Source organism: Colletotrichum acutatum (genome assembly GCF_030867785.1).
Source record: "Colletotrichum acutatum strain CBS 112980 chromosome Unknown BDZ83scaffold_145, whole genome shotgun sequence".
Lineage (NCBI taxonomy): Eukaryota > Fungi > Ascomycota > Sordariomycetes > Glomerellales > Glomerellaceae > Colletotrichum > Colletotrichum acutatum.
In genome coordinates this window covers 76,135-92,664 of record NW_026849139.1, presented here as the reverse complement: position 1 = coordinate 92,664, position 16,530 = coordinate 76,135, and the positions used below count along the sequence as shown (strand labels likewise).

Genomic DNA, 16,530 nt, shown 5'->3' with positions numbered 1-16,530 from the left:
TGCGTCCACAAGCGGTTTGGCACGGTTTCTCAAGCTTCCGCTGCTAAATTTCGAGTGGCGGCTATAGCCCACCTTTGATTTTCTGGGCTTCTCTATATTTTGTTTCACTGAACGGCCGCGTGGCTGACTCTTTCTTAAGGTTTTCAGAATTTAGAGTTGGCTTTGACGCCGCGGAGCTTCGACGCTACGTTGGCGCTTCTTGGTGAGATTTTCTTTCCTGGTCGCGGTTATTACGAGAACCGCGTCCATCTTTTCTGCTTTGAGTATACAGGATGACGCCCAGGTTTGCCAAGTAAATGCCGGCGCAAGTGGGCCTGAAGGATTTCCGCGAAACGGGGAGAGTACCATTCACCACTTTTCTAGCCTGAAGGTCTCGCTCATCTTATGCTGTCTCACCGTCCTAACGGGACTTTGGAGTGAGCTTTTGGTCTGCTTATGCCGCCAGTCTCTCTCTTCCTGGCCCTAACCACACAGTTTCACAGATGCACCGGCAGCGTTGTACCCAACCATTTGTTGGCCAGTAGGAACCTAATTTACCGCTGCAGGGCCACCTCGAGAGACGATGATCCTTCATGAATTGGTTCGTGGCGTCAAGGGGCGGAGTGTCAATCAAGCCAATCCCCAGCCCACCCGTTGACTGGCGTGTCTTTCCCGCTCCTCTCCGCCTGAGATGGTGTAGTCAATCTGACCCTGCCGTCTCAAATGCTGATGCCTTTTAATAATGGAGTCGGCAGCGCGTCCGGGGGCCCCTGCAAGTCTGTGTGAGTTCCTTCCCTTTTGAATACTCTTTCTCCCTTCCATCTTTCGTCTTCTGGGAATTTTGTTTTCTGATGAGTGATCGTTCGGATATTGGGTTGAATTCGACGTTTTGAGCCCCAGTCGCCGTCTTGCGAACACTGCATATACGCGGATAGAGCAACGACCAGTCGATAACAAGAGTCGAGTCACTACAGCATCTGCTTACAAAGTCCACAACGGGACAGCGACAATGTCAGCCGTAACGCTGGACTCGAACGTTTGGTACGCCATCTCCGAGGGGCGTGTCGCGAACGTCTCAACACCACTCAACAACAACCTGCAAGATACCAACAATGGTCTCCGAGTCTTCGGCAAGACAGATGCGGTGTGGCAATTTCAGCCAGTGCCAAACCACAACGGCCGGTATCTCATGAGACTTAGCTCGGCTGGCGTGGGCCAACAGCTTTCCGTGTGCTGGAGCTCGGCGGAGGTTCATCCTAGTGGAACAAGAGGGTGCTTAAGAAAAACGGAGTCGGATGAGACTCAGCAATGGGATGTCACTGAATGGGCGAGCGAACCGGGCACATACAAGTTCACCAACGTTGCAAACGGCACAGGCTACGTCCTCGATGTTCACCCCGGATCCAATCTCTTCATGTCGAGCGAGATTGAGGGCTCCGATAACGTTTCGGCTCGTCAACCTGCCCAGCACTGGATCATGACAAGCTCAAAAGCTGTCAACGATGGTGCCTACTCTACCATCTATTCAGCAGGCGTAAGTCTCTCCCTACTGTCAACGACGTGATGCAGTTCTAGTCTAACCTATAAGCTCAGACTACTCCCGTTAGCACCGGTTCAGCAACAGCCACAGCAACCGGCACAGGATCAGGCGCCGTCACTCCTACAGCTACCAGCGGATCCGCCACCGCAAGCTCCACCGCGGGAGCAGGATCGTCCTCAGGAGGCCTATCGTCGGGCGCCGCCGCCGGCATCGGCGTGGGCGTTTCCCTCGGTGCCATCGCGCTTCTTGGTGCTGGTTTCTTCTTCTGGTGGCGTCGCAGAAAGACCAAGAAGGAGGCAGTCGTCGAGTCGAGCGAACATCACCACGAGCTTGGCCACGATGGTAGCACGGTTGGTGGAAAACACAGCCCGGGTACGATCAACGCTTCGACACTTTCTTCGCCTTCGCCAGCAAACGATTACTACGGCGGACAAGAGTCGAAGGTTCTTGGCCATACACAGCCGCACTCATACGCCGCCGAAGCCAACGCAAATCCAATCTATGAAGCTCCCACCGAGGCCCGGTACGAATTGGACTCGGGGCACCATACTTCACCCAATGGCCCAGCTCAACTCCCTGACGACCAGGGAAGAAGATGAAGCAGAACGATAGAATGAAACAGCGATACGATTATGTGGGCGTGATGGGGACTTGGGCATAAGAGCGTTCTCTTCCTTTTATATACCATTCAGTGCCAGCGGGTCGAGAGGGCTAGACGGCCTATGTGAATATTCAAGGGTCAGGCGTTGGGATTCGCTGGACACGCAGATAATGAATTTGAGCCATGTATTCTACGGCTCTTTCAACATACGCTCTTCCTCTACCATCCACGAAAACTTTGAGTTAGTCTCTCTGTATCGCTTGTCGTCGCTGAAAGTTGTGACTTGTGATCTTTAAATCATGATTCAGATAACAGAGACGGCTTCGAACGCGATGTCTCATCTCGCTCCAGCGCTACATGTACACATGTATTGTCAGTTGAGGGTTCTCAAACCAGAATAAGTAGTAAGAGCGAGCTTCTATCTACTGACACCCGAACTCCTGCTATGACATGGAATTCCCAAAACCCAGGTTGGAGCGCGAACCGATCGGTATATGCTCCGAGTGGGGTCATGACCCCCGATCAACGGGCGGCATCCGCGGCCCCACACGCCGACAGTTTGATTCGGAGCGAGGATCGCCTCGACATGCCAGCTATGTGTCAATATTCATTTGTGCAGTCTTTTGATCCTGTGAAAATCATGTACAGTGTATTTACTCATGAGTGTAACATAGATACCAACCTGAATCTTGATTCTAAACATTAAGTCTCCCCCCCCCCACCCCACCATGTCTTACAGGTCCTAACTATAACTGGGACCAGTGTCCTAGATCCAGAGCGTCTTGATTTCAGGTAAGTTCTTAGTTCTTCACCACAATTTGTTCAGAATGAACCGTCCTCACGGTTTCAAACTCAATTGCCTGGCCCTCTTCAGGAGTGGTAGCCCGCTTGCCACGATTTTGGGCCATCTCTTGACCCATAGCAGACTGGATATGGTTCGTCATATATGCCGTGGGGTCTTCGATAAATAAAGAACAGATCAAGGCAATGACGCTGAAGGGAATCGTAATGTAGAAGACGATCTTCAAAGCATGGCCTGCGCCCTCTCGTACGGCCTCTCTCAGAGCATCTTGAATCTCTGGAGTGATGCCCGGAACATTGACCAATGCTCGAGGGTTGCCCAAGTTAAACTCGATTGCCGCAGGAATGATGATACCAAGGTCAGATGGATTCAACCCATTGCTGATAGCCGCATTGGCGATTTCTTCGCCAGCGAATTCACGGAATTTTTCTTGAAAGATTGTGTTGAAGATGGCGTTGCCGACGGCGCCACCTCCTGATCTGAAGGTACCCAACAAGCCCATTGCCACTCCCAGGTTTGAGTGCGGAACGTGAAGACTAGCAACAGCATAAGACAAGATAGTAACCCAGACGAACATGGGTACACCAAAAGCAGGGACGAAAGCATATGCAAACTTGTGGTTCGGGTAAACAGTCGCAGCACTAGCGCCGATAAACAGTGCCTGGAATGCCATGCCGATGACAAGCTGCCACTTGATGTAGCCAACTTTGTGGGCGATGAGGGGTGCAAGAACACCGGTGAAGCCAATCATCAAGGTGTTGGGAAGTGAGAGCGCACCGATCTCAATGCCATCCGTTGTAAACATGTAGAGGAATCCTTGAGGCAGGAGGGCTGACATTGAGTTGAAGTTCATACCCGAGACGAAGAGGACAACAAGGAGGACGGAGTAACGACGGAACATGACAAAGAGCTTCAGCGGAAACATCGGATGAGCAGCAACCTTGAAGTCGTACGCAAAGCCGACGGCTAAGACCGCGAAGCCAATGACGATGGGTGCGATGGCGCCGGCGCTATTCCAAGGGTAGGCAGGGGTGCCACCCCATGTCAGGCCGATGAGAGCAACGGCCAGACCGGCCGTGAACAAGAACAGGCCGATCCAGTCTACATCCCTGAGTTGCTGCATGCGAGTCTTGTCAAAGTCGCCCCGGGGCCGCGGGGTTGGGTGGTAGGAAAACCAAGTGCCGACGATGGAGATAACCTCGATGATGATGCTAAGGCCGAATATCCATCTCCACGAAGCGTACTTAAAAAACGCATTGCCGAGTAAGACAGAGAGGATGCCCCTGTGAATTCTAAATGTCAGCTACCTTGGCTCTTTCTCGGCAGACGAACACCCCAGGTTTTGATCGATTAGTCGAAGTGCGGGGGTTCCCCACGTTCAGATCTGTGAAGGAGGTGCGGTCGGCAGGGCGCCTGGAGTCGGCACCCAGATATATGTGCCGAGGATTTGGGGTAAGAAAGAAAGTTCCTTGACTCGGGGAGTCGTTCGAACCATGCGACACGGAATACGGGAAAAAAAGGGTCAGATGCTCAGATGTTCAGACTTACCAGGGAACAGCGATGCCAGATTCCAAGATACCAAGACCAAGAGAACGCCACTTGTTAGGCAGCATCTCCGGAACACCTGCGTAGGAGACGAAAACGAAGCCAGTCCCGATGCCGATGAGCGTCTCAGCGGCAATGAGTGTTCCGATATTCTGTGCAGCCACCGCAGCGATGGAGCCGATGACAACTGTGACTTGGCCACCAATGACCAACATCCTCCGGCCAAAAACATCGCTGAGAGGTCCCGCGAGGGAGAAGGAGCATGCTGTCGAAAGAGACCATGCTCCTACAAGCCAGGCCAACTGGTCCTGGCCACCGAACTCTGTAGCAATTTGCACGACGACCGCGGCAACCGTGAGGAATGCGAGTCCAACACATGGACCGAAGGACAGAGCCATAGACTAAGTGTGTCAGCTGAGATACACCAGGAAAGCTGCAGAGACGAAATGGCCTTACAAAAATTGCGATCCATGTCTTGATGCCAACTTTTGCTTCGGACGGGTTATCCTCAAGCGCTGCACGATGAGGATCCTCTTCAAACTCGATGACAGCTTTGGCCTCCTGGGCCATCCGTATCTTCATCTCTCGGTCTCGGCCCATGTTGGATGATTCGTTATAAGACATGTTGAAGTTGCTAAAAGAGACTGAACTCTTGAAAAGCTGAGAAAAACCGGCTTGCTTCTGTTCAATAGTAGTTCAGAAACGTGGCGATTGGAATTTCAAAGGTTCATCTCGAAGAAGCCGCGACATGGCACGGGCTATTCATATACAGATTTGGACACAGAGTATCCGAGCTTTGGTCCGAGCGGGGGAACACTTCAGAAGCTTAACAACAAGCAGCAATGCTGATTGAACTTTTGAAGAGACGTCGCCGTGTGATTGGAGTAACGTCGAGTGTGCCATCGAGAAGGGTACGGGACCGGGGTTGATCCCCTTATTTCGATGCAACCTGGCGGGGGTTAAGCTGTTCTTGATTAGCGCGACGACGTCGATGTGGGAGGGGAGGGGTCGGCAGATACGACTACTGCAAAACCTCGACTGTTACATGAAAACCTTCTTGCATTAAGGTTTCTTGTCGGAGACGGCAGCCGCTCTTGATAATAGATAGTTTCACTGGGTTTCTTGGTTCGGCTGGAAATGGGATCGCATAGCTTGTATGGTGTTCCATTGGACAATGTTGCGTTGAAAGTTGTCCGCTTTTGGTCATATTCACCATGAAAGTTGGATAGAATTCGACTTCTTTGGGCTGTGTCATCCCGTCTCTCCCGAGGTGCAGATTGCGTATTTGCCAGATGAGTACCTACTCAATTAGTTACCGCTGTCTACACCGTATCGCTGATGTAAGACGGGAAGATCCATAAACCATAGACAAGAATGGTTGCGTCTGTTGACTGAATCAGTCACTCATATGCCAATGGCAGCCTGACCTATGCGAGTGTGCTAGGAATTCTTGGAGACAATCTTGTATAGTCTTGTAATACAGTCTTCCGGCAAGGATTTGGCGTAGACCCAGCTGACTGCCGTTGCTGTAAGAAAGTGGACACTTTGCCTCAAAGAAATCTTACGAGGACCAGCCTTGCCGAGACTCCAACTAGTTTGGCTGTGCAACTAGTATCAGTCATCAGTACGTTTCAACGAGAACGCGATCTCTGCTTCAAAACTGCCGGGTACTAAGAAGGCCAAGTCGACGGAGCTGGAGGTTTGCCAGGAATTGACTCCTGTTGCCAACAATGCATTGAGCAGCTTCATAAATTCCAAAAGTAACGCTGTATGGCATAGCTTTGTCGACTGAATAAGAGTCGTCGAAGGTCCTCGGCTGACCTGTTCTTATCTGGCATGCCTGACCACCTCCTCGGCAAACTTGCTGACTGCAAGCACCATGAGCCTGCGTTGTCAGGAATCAAAATGGATTAAACAACAGCGGCATCAGTGTAGTTGCCTTTCCGTAGATGCCAATAACGTTACCGGCTGCAGTACTATAGATACTTGTTGTCGCAGGGGTGGCTGTCCGATTAGGTGGTGCCAGTTGTCCCAGCACATCAGAGCAGCTACCCAGTTTTGTCTGAGAGTACGCGTGTTCTACTAAAGCTTAATTCCCTACAGGTACAAAGAAACTGGTCGAAATTATAATATCAAATGACACTCATCTCAACGCATACCTTTGGTGTGTAACAAAGAACTTTTGCACTCGAATACGATTACAAGATATTTATAAAGAAGATGACGGAGAAGATACGACATGTAGCTGTTTGCCCATGACGGTATTGAGCCAGGCCGGAGAAGACGAGAGATCATCAGATTCTACAGGCTCATCGATGAAAGCCCCTGGCTGCGGTGATTTCGGAAAAGAAAAGGGAATGCACATAGCTTGTATTGCGCATTCTCCCAAAACGCGTCACAACTCGCGGATGCAACGTTGATATTGTCGGGCATTCAGTATGGGCGGGGCTGCAAGATTGTCATCGTCATGGTAAGGCACGAAAGCTGGGGAAGCAACTCCTAGGCGGCCAGGAGGGGGTAACTTAATTGCAAAAGAGGGCGAAAATTTCAACATTGGCCTCAGTTTTCGACGGGATGCTTTGAGGTACGCCGGGAGCAGATCCAGCGCTGAGTGCGGCGAGGGTGAGTTAATTCTAGCCAAGCCTTTCTTTTTTGTTATCTAAACATGTCCACTCCAGAAGATACTTGTTCATACACTTTCTTTTAGGTGATTGAGGGTGTACCTCCCGGTGAGCCTTTGTTCGGCATCCGGTGATTCACGGCGGTGGAGCAAATTCCATCCGGTCTCCCGGCCCCACTGCACCATCTCGCCCCGCCGGCCGGCCAGGTACCTCGTGCCTTCCTAGTCAGGTGACAGGACATTTAGTCAAATGGTTAAGCTGAGCATGAGAACATTGAATGTTGATTGATGTTATTCTATGGGTCTGGGGTTCGAGACTACTTCTCGTAGAGCCTTTTTCTAAGAACTTCAGTTGCTGTTCTCTGGGTCTTCGATGTGTCTCCGAGGCCGGCCCCGACTAGATACGTCGGTTTTGTAATGACCACCTCTACCCATCGAAGTCAACGTATCTCCTCTGCTTCTTCTTGCCAGCGGATCGCAGTGGCATAGCCACAACTGCCGATGCCTTCGGTGGACCCTGGAGCACGGGAGGGCATACTGATCTTTTCTTGCCTTCTAGTTCAACCTCCTCGATGAAGGTTGTAGCCAATGCATCGTCTTTCAAGATTTTTGATGAGGTCGCAAGATATACCTGCTTGAACTTGCGCCATAGCTTTGCCTCAGTAGTGTGCGAGTCTTCTTCCATAGTCGGCCTGGGATAGTACGGATCATTGTCCCAGAACCCTCTCACTGCTCTTGCTACTCCTTTGCTGTCCATTGTGATCTCTCCGACCTGATTAAAGTCTAAAAGCCACATCTGCACAGCCTTTCTCTGAGACTCAGATCCTTCGATAGGTTCCCGGGTGGTCTTCACTGATGCCCACTCTGCGGTTCGAGTTGTTGGTGTTGTCGATGAGGCGAGAACGAACTCGACGTCGAAGGCATCGTGCTTGGTTTCCCAATGCATGGCTGCTAAGGCTTCTGCCATTGGTGCCACATATTGAAGTGGATCGATGTTTAGGATCTCCATCTTATCCAAGGTCATTTCGAAGTTGCGCAGTTCGAATCCTCCCTCGACTCCGGTATTCTGTCGACGCCGGCCCAGATACAATCGAGCAAGACAGTTGTTGTTTCTTCGCATGACATGAGCTGCCACTCTCTGCTCTATGGGACAGAATACTTCGATGAGGGCTCTGCGGACCTCTAGAGGTAGTGCCGGGATTCTCTCAGATACGAGGACCGCCATGTTCCTGCTGACGAGGGTTCGGCTATCCGGAAGCTTGCCCGATTCTCTGTGTTCATTGTACCACTCGCCGAGCTGTTCAGGTCTGATGAATTCCGCTGGACGGGGAATGCAGACTTGTAACGCAAGATGCAGGCTGGCGGCATAGACCTTCTGATGTGAGACATAGTCGACCAGTAGTTCTGGAAATTTTCTCAGCTCTTTCGCCTGTTTGATAACTTGACCGGTGCTCCCAAAGTCGTATATGGTAGCGCAAAATCCTTCTCCGATGTGTTCGAGTTCCTCGGTTCGTCTCTCAGCAACCTGTCTTTCTTGCAATCTCAGAAGTGACTCAGGATCCAGTTGTGTTGAAAGTGAGAGGTAGGAGGTCAGTGTCTCAATTGCTTGTTGACGCTTGGTGTGACCAGTAATCTCATAGCTCGGTTCATCGTTGGTTTTTATTGAGCTATCCATGATGGAATGAGAGATTCGGAAGAAAGTCAAATTAAGACCGAGGTGGCTAATTCTGGAAGTTGTAAGGTAGGTAAAGTACCTTAGTCAATCAAGTGAATGAGCTTGACCGCTAAATAATCTGTTGAGAAGGGAATATTTATACATGTTTGAGAAAGGTTCGGAGATAGAGACACTTAGCATCAAAAATGTGGCGTGCGCAGCTCTATGGTAGGCTCGAACCTTGGTTGCAAAGTCCTACATCAAGGTTCTCAAGCAAGTGTGCAAGGTGGCTATTTCTATAGTCAAGCTTCTCAGAAAATGGTTCAACTGCAAGATTGGTTGCCCCTGCCTTCGATAATACCAGAGGACACGCGCGTGGTCCTGGGTCCCGACGACTTGAGACCCTTTCATAACCCATCATGAACTGTTGTTCAGACGCCTTGTGCATCTTCTAGAAGGAGGTCCGTCTGCAAGTTTGTTCCGGCCGTGCCAATGTTCGGCCGGTGAGTCACCCGGCATGCTCCACACCCCGGGCCCGGATCAATCTGCACTCGGTAACGGCCGAAGGGCGACCAACCAAAAAGTGGTTGGCGCGATAATCCTCCGCGACACTAAGCATCTCAGTCGCTTAAGCCTCACGCCTCGCATAAAACCCCCAACGTCAGCACGCGTTGAATGCCCCGAGAGTTCCCATTATCAAACTTCACGTCGCATCTTGGTCGATCAAGGACTGTGCCGCGCCTATCTCAATGGCACCAGAATCGTCAATGCACATCCGGCCAGCGACCACGGTAGACGCAGATGCCATCGCCGCCGTACATTATGCAGCCCTCGAGCAGTTTCACGACTTCTATGGAGCTTTCTTCGAGCGCCATCCGAGGGATATCCTCCCACTTTCAACGCGACTCGCTTTGAAGAATCCCAAAAACCATTTCCTGGTTGTTGTCGCACCCGACACAGATGCCGTCGTGGGTTTCATCAGATACCACGTCGTCGATGCGACAGAGCCGCCTGCTGCAACCACACTGGAGAAGCCCACGGAAAGTGCGGATACCGAACCCACCGTGCCGTCCATTTTCGCAATCAAACCTCATATGAAAGATTTGTGGGAGCGCTTCGGCCACCAAAGAGAGGAAGAGATGGATGAATGTTACGAAAAGGCAGTAGATGGACGGAAACATAATTGTAAGCACTCCGGAACGAGCACCGTCCAGAAAATGATCGGGCCGCCAACCTAGTGTTGACGAGAGTGCCAAGAGTGCTGACATCGCTACCAGATGTGAAGAACATAATGGTGGACCCTCATCATCAAAGAAAGGGCATTGGAGCAAAGTTGCTCCAGTCAGTCATCGATATCAGTGATGCTAAGAAGATTCCGACTTTCCTTGTTGCTTCGGCTGAAGGATATGGACTGTACAAGAAGTTGGGCTTTGAGGACCTTGGAACCTGGACCATCGATAACGACTACTGGTCTAAGGAAATTGCTCGACATGAGGGCGAGCTTGGAATCATGGGCAATGAGGGCTTGGCGCAAACGTATCGGGAGACACATGAGGTCGAGAAGTACATGATGAGATGGATCATTGCTTCTCAATGATCCGGTAGCCTTATCCGCTGCCTTCATAAAGTTGGAACGCGAATTGAGAATAGATGGGCGCTACTCTGAGTATTGAGACTGGCAAGCAAGTAATACTGTTTCGCCAGAAAATGTAATTACCATTGGTAGCATGATCATGGCAATCTCTGCCTAGGATTGCGAAAGATGCACAGCCTTATCTACCACTGGGCTTTCCATCGATCAGAAGGACTGTATTCTGCTGATTTCTTGCCTTTAAAGGTACTTAGTCTTGTCTTTAAATAAGCTAGCATTTCCTTTGCTGGGTGGGTTGCGCTGCTGGTATATTTGTAGCTGTAGGCGGTCCGTCCCTTCTGCTTGGCGCAGAGCTGGATGCTTGCGAGAACAACCTCTGAGCTCTAAATGGCGGGTGACGGCTACCAATATCGAGTAACAATCTGTGATGCAAACCTAATCCGTCCCGCTATTTCCATCATTGCATTGGAGTCACCTGATGTCCCGTGAGTCGTTACATGGACGGATACATGAAAGTGGTGCTTGCGGGCCTTCTGACTTAATGGTCGAATTGGACTTCCACATGCCGGCGATAGTAAGGTAGAAAACCACGGCTGAAGAGGCTAAGGGCATGGTATTATGGTGTGGTTAGCAGAAAATACAGATCTGCGGAGCGATATTATGCCGGAATGAGGGGGCCTCGCAATCCAAACGCGAGTTGGAGCCGGTAGCGACGGCCTCTTACGGGAATCCGAGACCGAAGCTTCCAAATCCACCATGAGTAGGGTATTCCACACGTTGCGACTCGTACGCAGCGATTTTCTCCCCTGTTTCACTTGTCGATACTTTCGTTGTAAATATAGGCACTGTACATATATTATTACAATAATTACAGAGCCTGAACAACTTAACTTTATTCACTTAGATGAAGGGCAAGGCTTAGCGACACGGGTTCGCCCCGCGATCATTTCCACGATTCGACCTATTTCTAGGATTAGCCCTCTCGGTCGGGATGAACTCGCCGTATTGCGGCCACACTCACTAAAAAGTAAAAGGCGGGGAAAGTACGCGCTGAAGAACTCTCACACACCTAGGCTCAGCCAACCCAGCGCAAAAAACATGGGAGGCCAATCGCTCCAGCCCCACCAATGCGATTCATGCCTCCCGGAACACCCTACCGCCTGAACCAGAAGCGGTGGTTGAAAGGAGCTATCCGTACTCCGTACATCATTCAGTATGCTTCCCCCGTGAAACTAGGACATGAAGCTCATAAGTTATACTTTGCGATTCTCGTGATGACTTAGATTGCTACTCCTCTTGGCATTCTGAGGTCGCCTCGGACTCTTCAGCTCATATCCAAGTCCACATATATAAAAGGATAGTTACTCCCACTGAAGAGCGTCCCTTACTCCAACCCACTATCAAAAGTCATCAAATTACATCACAGTCATTATCGCAACTATGCAATTCCTCAACGCAGTCCTCGTCTTTGCCTCGCTCGCAGTTGCTGCGCCCGCCGTGGATGTGGCCGCCGCCCCTATTGAGGCGAGAGCGGCTCCTAGCCCGTGCTACTCGAACCAGAAGTTGACCTGGAACACGGGCCAGATCCCCGGTAGCGGTGGATGGATTGTACGCCCGGCTTCCAATCTCCTATAGGAGCTACCATGCAGACCCTGTACTAATGACTCTATTATTCCAGTGCTATGAAACCCCCTCCGGCCCCTGCACCAAGTACTCGTGGAAGACCGACCTTCCCTACTACAGCGTACGAAAAATTTCGTTTTTATAACTTCTCGCACGGCCGCTAACTTTGATCGCTTTCCTAGTGCACCTAAGCTGATTGCCCTCTACCTTGTGTGGCGGAATGGGCGGTCAACCCTGAATCTTCTGGTCGCACCATGAGCTTGTAAATACAAGATACCAACTAGTGCTCAGATTCCACTCTAGGTTGTCATGCCGCATTCACTATGTTGTACAAATACTTTGAGGGGTCCCACGATCGGTGGCTTGGAAATGTCCTCCCCGTGTAACATTATATAAGCGATGAATTCATCTATTATCCCACGGTGCAATACTTCTCACAGACTAATTATCTCGAGTGCCACCCCAGAAGTACAAAAGAAAATCATCATAGGAGCGACCTTTCACTAGTCGGTGAGCATGGATGAGTACATGTATTGCGTCTATATTTGGGACGAAGCAATCCAGCTCAGGCCAGTCCCCATTGCGTTGAGCCCCCTAGAAACATCCCAGTAGCAAACTTGGTAATGAATCTCTGCCTCTTGTTAAGGAAGTCCACGACACGGCGTAATCTACGGGAGCAGGTGGATGCAGGAGGTTGGTAATGACAGCCACATCGCACATCACACGAGACGAACCGCGCCGGATCAGGCCTTGGCACGATGGCGGTACTGGGGGTCTCAGATAGTGCTTTACAGACCGAACACTTCTATCGACTTCTAAGATTAAGTTTCAGAAAGTGAACTTCTCAAATAGTCACCACGGGACATCCGCGGACGATACTTGTGTCGAGTCCGTATTTATCAAAGTGTTCTGGACAATCGCGAGACATAGAAAGGCTAGGTTTCAGTTGCACCTTGTTCCTAAATTGATGAAAGAATCTTTCTGCTGATGTCGAACATTCGATATGGCAACCCCAAGGGGCACGTTTCCAGTTTCTGAAAGTATCCAGTAAGAGATAAGCTCGATCCATGATATCTGAATTGAAACCTTTTGGCTCGATACATGAAGTAGTATTGGTAGAAACGAGAGAAGAATGTCAGGGTTGTTAAAAGCTGGGGGATGGCAAGGTCTTCTTCATTTTGGCCGCCGCAATCTGACTCAACAGCCAAGAAATGATCCACCTTACCAGTGCAGGCACTAACGCAAATAGTGAAGATGACCAATGCCTTTGTCCCATGGCAGTAGTGCGTTGCAGGCCCGCGCAACGGAAGCACACAATTAAGGTAGGCTAGAGTGCGGATAGCTCCGTCCCTGTTCTCGTTTTGGGCACCTTGTCGGGGCTTGCCCCTCCAAGACTGGGCCCATGATCCGGATGTAATGACTTTCGCCGTCGCTGTCACCCTGGAGTCGGTGATAACCACCATGGAAATAACCGAATCCGCGTTTCTCCTCAGATATTGATCCTTAGTCCATTAAGTGGATGAAGATCAGGTGGCTGAGAGCCATTGCTATAAGATGAGCCTCCTCCATGTCATGACTTTATAGCCGCGAGACATTGAGACCTCGCCACTTGTCATTCTTACAGCTAACTTTACACTAACCCCGAAGGATTAATAAAACATGGCACGTGTGCTCCTTACCGGTGGCAGCGGCTTCATCGCTATGCACATTATCAAGGTGCTACTGGAGCAAGGGTAGGCTCTCTTCCAGAGACTCGAGCGATTGACCAGACCTCACTGACATAAGGCTAGCCACTCAGTAATTACGACTGTGCGGAGCCAGGCCAAGGCAGATATCATCAGTCAGTCATTCTCTGGATATTCGCCCGATAAGTTAGGCTTTGTCTTCGTTCCCGACGTTGGACAACTTGGGGCCTTTGACGAGGCCGTCCGATCTGACCCCCCATTCGACGCCGTCATACACACTGCGAGCCCCGTCACATACGAAGTCAAAAACATTCAGGCAGACTTGATCAGCCCAGCTGTTGATGGGACCACCAATATTCTTCAAGCTATCAAGGCGGGAGCCCCGACGGTCAAGCGAGTGGTACGGACCAACTCTTATCCAGGCACGTTGCAATAGCGGCTGATTCGTCTCAGGTGATCACGGGGTCCTTTGTCTCTATGTTGGATATGTCAAAGGGTCTTTGGCCCGGCCATACGTACGACGAGACAGACTGGAACCCCATCACGGCCGAGGAAGCACTGGAGAATCCAGCTAGCGGCTACGCAGGTAAGCTAACTCCGACCTAGAGCTCACAGTCCGCACATATGCCCCTAACGAGATACCGCAGCAAGCAAAACGTTCGCAGAGAAGGCGGCGTGGAACTTTCAGAGTGAAGAGTCTCCGGGCTTCACGCTGTCTGTCATTTTGCCCCCTCTTGTTTTCGGTCCGGTGTTGCAGCGTCTGAACAATCTGGACTCCCTCAACGAGTCAAACCAGTTCATAAGAAGCTTTTTCAACGGATCGATGGACACCGCAATACCCACTGCCGAGGTTAACCTTCCCATATTACCCTAATCCACTAGGAAGTATGCTTATGTCTACTAGTATCCCGTTTTTGCCGACGTCCGTGATATAGCTTTGGCCCACGTACGGGCCATGGAAGAGCCCGAGGCGGGAAACAAACGCTTCTTCGTCGCCAACGGCCACTATTCGAACCGTGATATTATCGGCATAATTCGCGAAAGATCTGCCAAATATCGTCACAGTCTGCCATCGGAACATTTGCCAGGTGGTGGTAAGTGCTTTGGTAACACAGGCTCCGTAATAATCACAACTACTGACAACAGGATAGAATTGCCAGAAGACGTGTTTGCTATCAACACCCAACGTTCTGTGAACATTCTAGGAATGGAGTATCGGACTTTGGAGGACTGTATTGCCGACACTGTCGAATCTTTCGGGGCCGTAGAGTCGCGAGACACCTAGGCAAGGACGGAAGAGTACAAGCAGGCGTGGGAAAAACTGTACGAGCCCGGCACAGGAAGCTGGATGACCGATCGTTAACTTTCAGGGTCATGGTTCACTCGTTGAATAGGGTTTTAGATCGCTCGTATGCTTCGGAAATTTGGGCCGCTATCATGCCTAAGCTTATTCAACCACAAGGTTCAAACTGTTCCCAACAACACCCAAGCGTGAAATAAGAGTCAATATCATTGCATCGCCCATTCGAATGGGAAATCCATGGCAAGCACAGGAAATCTCAACAGCCTACGAAAGCCGTTCGACAAGGTACGTCATGGATGTGAGTCAATAGAATGTACGCAGATCTCCAGTGAAGACCGTAGGTTATGCCAATGGCTTTGCTGAGGATATAATGCCGAACCCGAAAGTAAAGCAAGCAGTTCCGAAGTTAAGCTCACTGGACGCGCCTGTCATATGCTCAGTCTATCAGATGATCCATGCATCATGTACACTTTGACTACAGCACACGTGATGCGGATCCCTCTGCAGCTGCTCTTCTAGAACTCAATTAAATACGATGGAAACGAAATCATCAGCATCGCGTGACGTTTCAATTTGGGCAATGCGGATTGATTGCAGCGTTGCTCGTGCATATTGAGAAATAGGCCTCTCGCTGTTTTCTGCCTCCATGTTGTGAGTGGTCCTGATTCATTTGTGTTCTCGGGCCGAACCGTGCAGATTGACAAACACTCGAGTCGGGGGAGTCAACGGGGATGAATTGCAAACACACATAGCGTCATGTACACATGGCTCGATTCACAAGCAATCAAAAATCTTGCATAGTGTTTTTGTGGTCCAATTCGCTGCTTTTCAGATCATCTCGTCTGGCGAAACGTGAGCGCAGGCGACCATGTCTGTGAGCTGTCAGTGGGCACTATCCGCATTTTCGGTTTCCTGCCGATTTTTAGGACACCATAAGTTCTGAATTATGATGATACGAAAACTTGGGTAAGATTTCTATGGTCTATGCCTTAAGTCGTCCCGAGAAGGCCTCTCAAAGGAATTTGTCGGGTACTGCGAAGCTAGGAACATCCTCTCCAAACTTCATCCAGATGTAGGTAAGAAACTTTACTTAGAAGGGTGGATAGACATACTATCCCAATGAAAGAGGAAGTCTTCCGAAAATTGTCCTCCAATCAGGTAACAATAAACATACGCAACGGGCTAGATGTCAATGTACAATCCTAGCCCCAATGGTGATGTTTAGTACAAAGTTACACCTCGGTCGATACTCTTACCCTTAGCCTTCTGAATGCTAGGATATAGTGGATGGCTTGTAGCAAATAAGATAAAATGAGATGTTGCGAAGAAAATCTTCGAAGCCTTTCGTTACAAGCTCTTTGATGATTAATTGTCATTCTCCTAGATCAAAGGGCCAAACCTTGCGGTCAAGTCGGGAAGCCTTCCCCGATGTCTAAGCTCGGAAGATGGCTTCATTGGTGGCTTGGACATCACGGCGTTCCCGAACAACTCGGAAGAGACCGTTGCCGTTGGGGAATACCATTTGAATTCACAAAATCTGATCTGAACACAACGTAAGCCGACCCATTACCAACGGCTGTAGCACGC

The 16,530-nt window shown here is 50.2% G+C and overlaps 6 protein-coding genes across 6 annotated transcripts; 4 read left to right on the top strand and 2 right to left on the bottom strand.

Annotated features, from left to right (window-relative positions):
• The first annotated feature begins 895 nt into the window (after positions 1-895).
• BDZ83DRAFT_95358 (uncharacterized protein) lies at positions 896-2,268 on the top strand. Its single transcript, XM_060516025.1, has 2 exons — positions 896-1,513; positions 1,573-2,268. The coding sequence occupies exons 1-2, from the start codon at positions 989-991 to the stop codon at positions 2,116-2,118; spliced, it is 1,071 nt and encodes a 356-aa protein (XP_060359495.1). The 5' UTR covers positions 896-988; the 3' UTR covers positions 2,119-2,268.
• Positions 2,269-2,891: 623 nt separating this feature from the next.
• BDZ83DRAFT_682153 (major facilitator superfamily transporter) lies at positions 2,892-5,067 on the bottom strand (the record flags this gene model as incomplete). The annotated part of the gene is made up of 3 exons (XM_060511219.1): positions 2,892-4,205; positions 4,471-4,868; positions 4,924-5,067. The coding sequence occupies 3 exons, from the start codon at positions 5,065-5,067 to the stop codon at positions 2,921-2,923; spliced, it is 1,827 nt and encodes a 608-aa protein (XP_060359494.1). The 3' UTR covers positions 2,892-2,920.
• Positions 5,068-7,318: 2,251 nt separating this feature from the next.
• Positions 7,319-9,091, bottom strand: BDZ83DRAFT_638361 (zinc finger protein-domain-containing protein). The gene has a single exon (XM_060509363.1). The coding sequence runs from the start codon at positions 8,760-8,762 to the stop codon at positions 7,515-7,517; it is 1,248 nt and encodes a 415-aa protein (XP_060359493.1). The 5' UTR covers positions 8,763-9,091; the 3' UTR covers positions 7,319-7,514.
• Positions 9,092-9,327: 236 nt separating this feature from the next.
• Positions 9,328-10,571, top strand: BDZ83DRAFT_95312 (acyl-CoA N-acyltransferase). Its single transcript, XM_060516024.1, has 2 exons — positions 9,328-9,926; positions 10,019-10,571. The coding sequence occupies exons 1-2, from the start codon at positions 9,491-9,493 to the stop codon at positions 10,336-10,338; spliced, it is 756 nt and encodes a 251-aa protein (XP_060359492.1). The 5' UTR covers positions 9,328-9,490; the 3' UTR covers positions 10,339-10,571.
• A 1,201-nt stretch (positions 10,572-11,772) lies between these two features.
• On the top strand, positions 11,773-12,146 carry BDZ83DRAFT_756999 (uncharacterized protein; the record flags this gene model as incomplete). The annotated part of the gene is made up of 3 exons (XM_060514833.1): positions 11,773-11,940; positions 12,011-12,076; positions 12,138-12,146. The coding sequence occupies 3 exons, from the start codon at positions 11,773-11,775 to the stop codon at positions 12,144-12,146; spliced, it is 243 nt and encodes an 80-aa protein (XP_060359491.1).
• Positions 12,147-13,248: 1,102 nt separating this feature from the next.
• BDZ83DRAFT_638355 (NADPH-dependent methylglyoxal reductase-like protein GRE2) lies at positions 13,249-15,340 on the top strand. The gene is made up of 7 exons (XM_060509362.1): positions 13,249-13,509; positions 13,595-13,688; positions 13,746-14,040; positions 14,094-14,226; positions 14,288-14,490; positions 14,545-14,734; positions 14,792-15,340. The coding sequence occupies exons 2-7, from the start codon at positions 13,615-13,617 to the stop codon at positions 14,923-14,925; spliced, it is 1,029 nt and encodes a 342-aa protein (XP_060359490.1). The 5' UTR covers positions 13,249-13,509; positions 13,595-13,614; the 3' UTR covers positions 14,926-15,340.
• Positions 15,341-16,530: the final 1,190 nt, after the last annotated feature.

Excerpts from the sequence above, each read along its gene's own strand:
- BDZ83DRAFT_95312 (XM_060516024.1), top strand. The coding sequence starts at position 9,491 with ATGGCACCAGAATCGTCAATGCACATCCGGCCAGCGACCACGGTAGAC. Across the intron at positions 9,927-10,018 it reads AGATGGACGGAAACATAATT|ATGTGAAGAACATAATGGTG; the intron begins GTAAGCACTCCG and ends CATCGCTACCAG.
- BDZ83DRAFT_95358 (XM_060516025.1), top strand. The coding sequence starts at position 989 with ATGTCAGCCGTAACGCTGGACTCGAACGTTTGGTACGCCATCTCCGAG. Across the intron at positions 1,514-1,572 it reads CTACCATCTATTCAGCAGGC|ACTACTCCCGTTAGCACCGG; the intron begins GTAAGTCTCTCC and ends CTATAAGCTCAG.
- BDZ83DRAFT_638355 (XM_060509362.1), top strand. The coding sequence starts at position 13,615 with ATGGCACGTGTGCTCCTTACCGGTGGCAGCGGCTTCATCGCTATGCAC. Across the intron at positions 13,689-13,745 it reads AAGGTGCTACTGGAGCAAGG|CCACTCAGTAATTACGACTG; the intron begins GTAGGCTCTCTT and ends ACATAAGGCTAG. Across the intron at positions 14,041-14,093 it reads CCCCGACGGTCAAGCGAGTG|GTGATCACGGGGTCCTTTGT; the intron begins GTACGGACCAAC and ends GATTCGTCTCAG.
- BDZ83DRAFT_638361 (XM_060509363.1), bottom strand. The coding sequence starts at position 8,762 with ATGGATAGCTCAATAAAAACCAACGATGAACCGAGCTATGAGATTACT.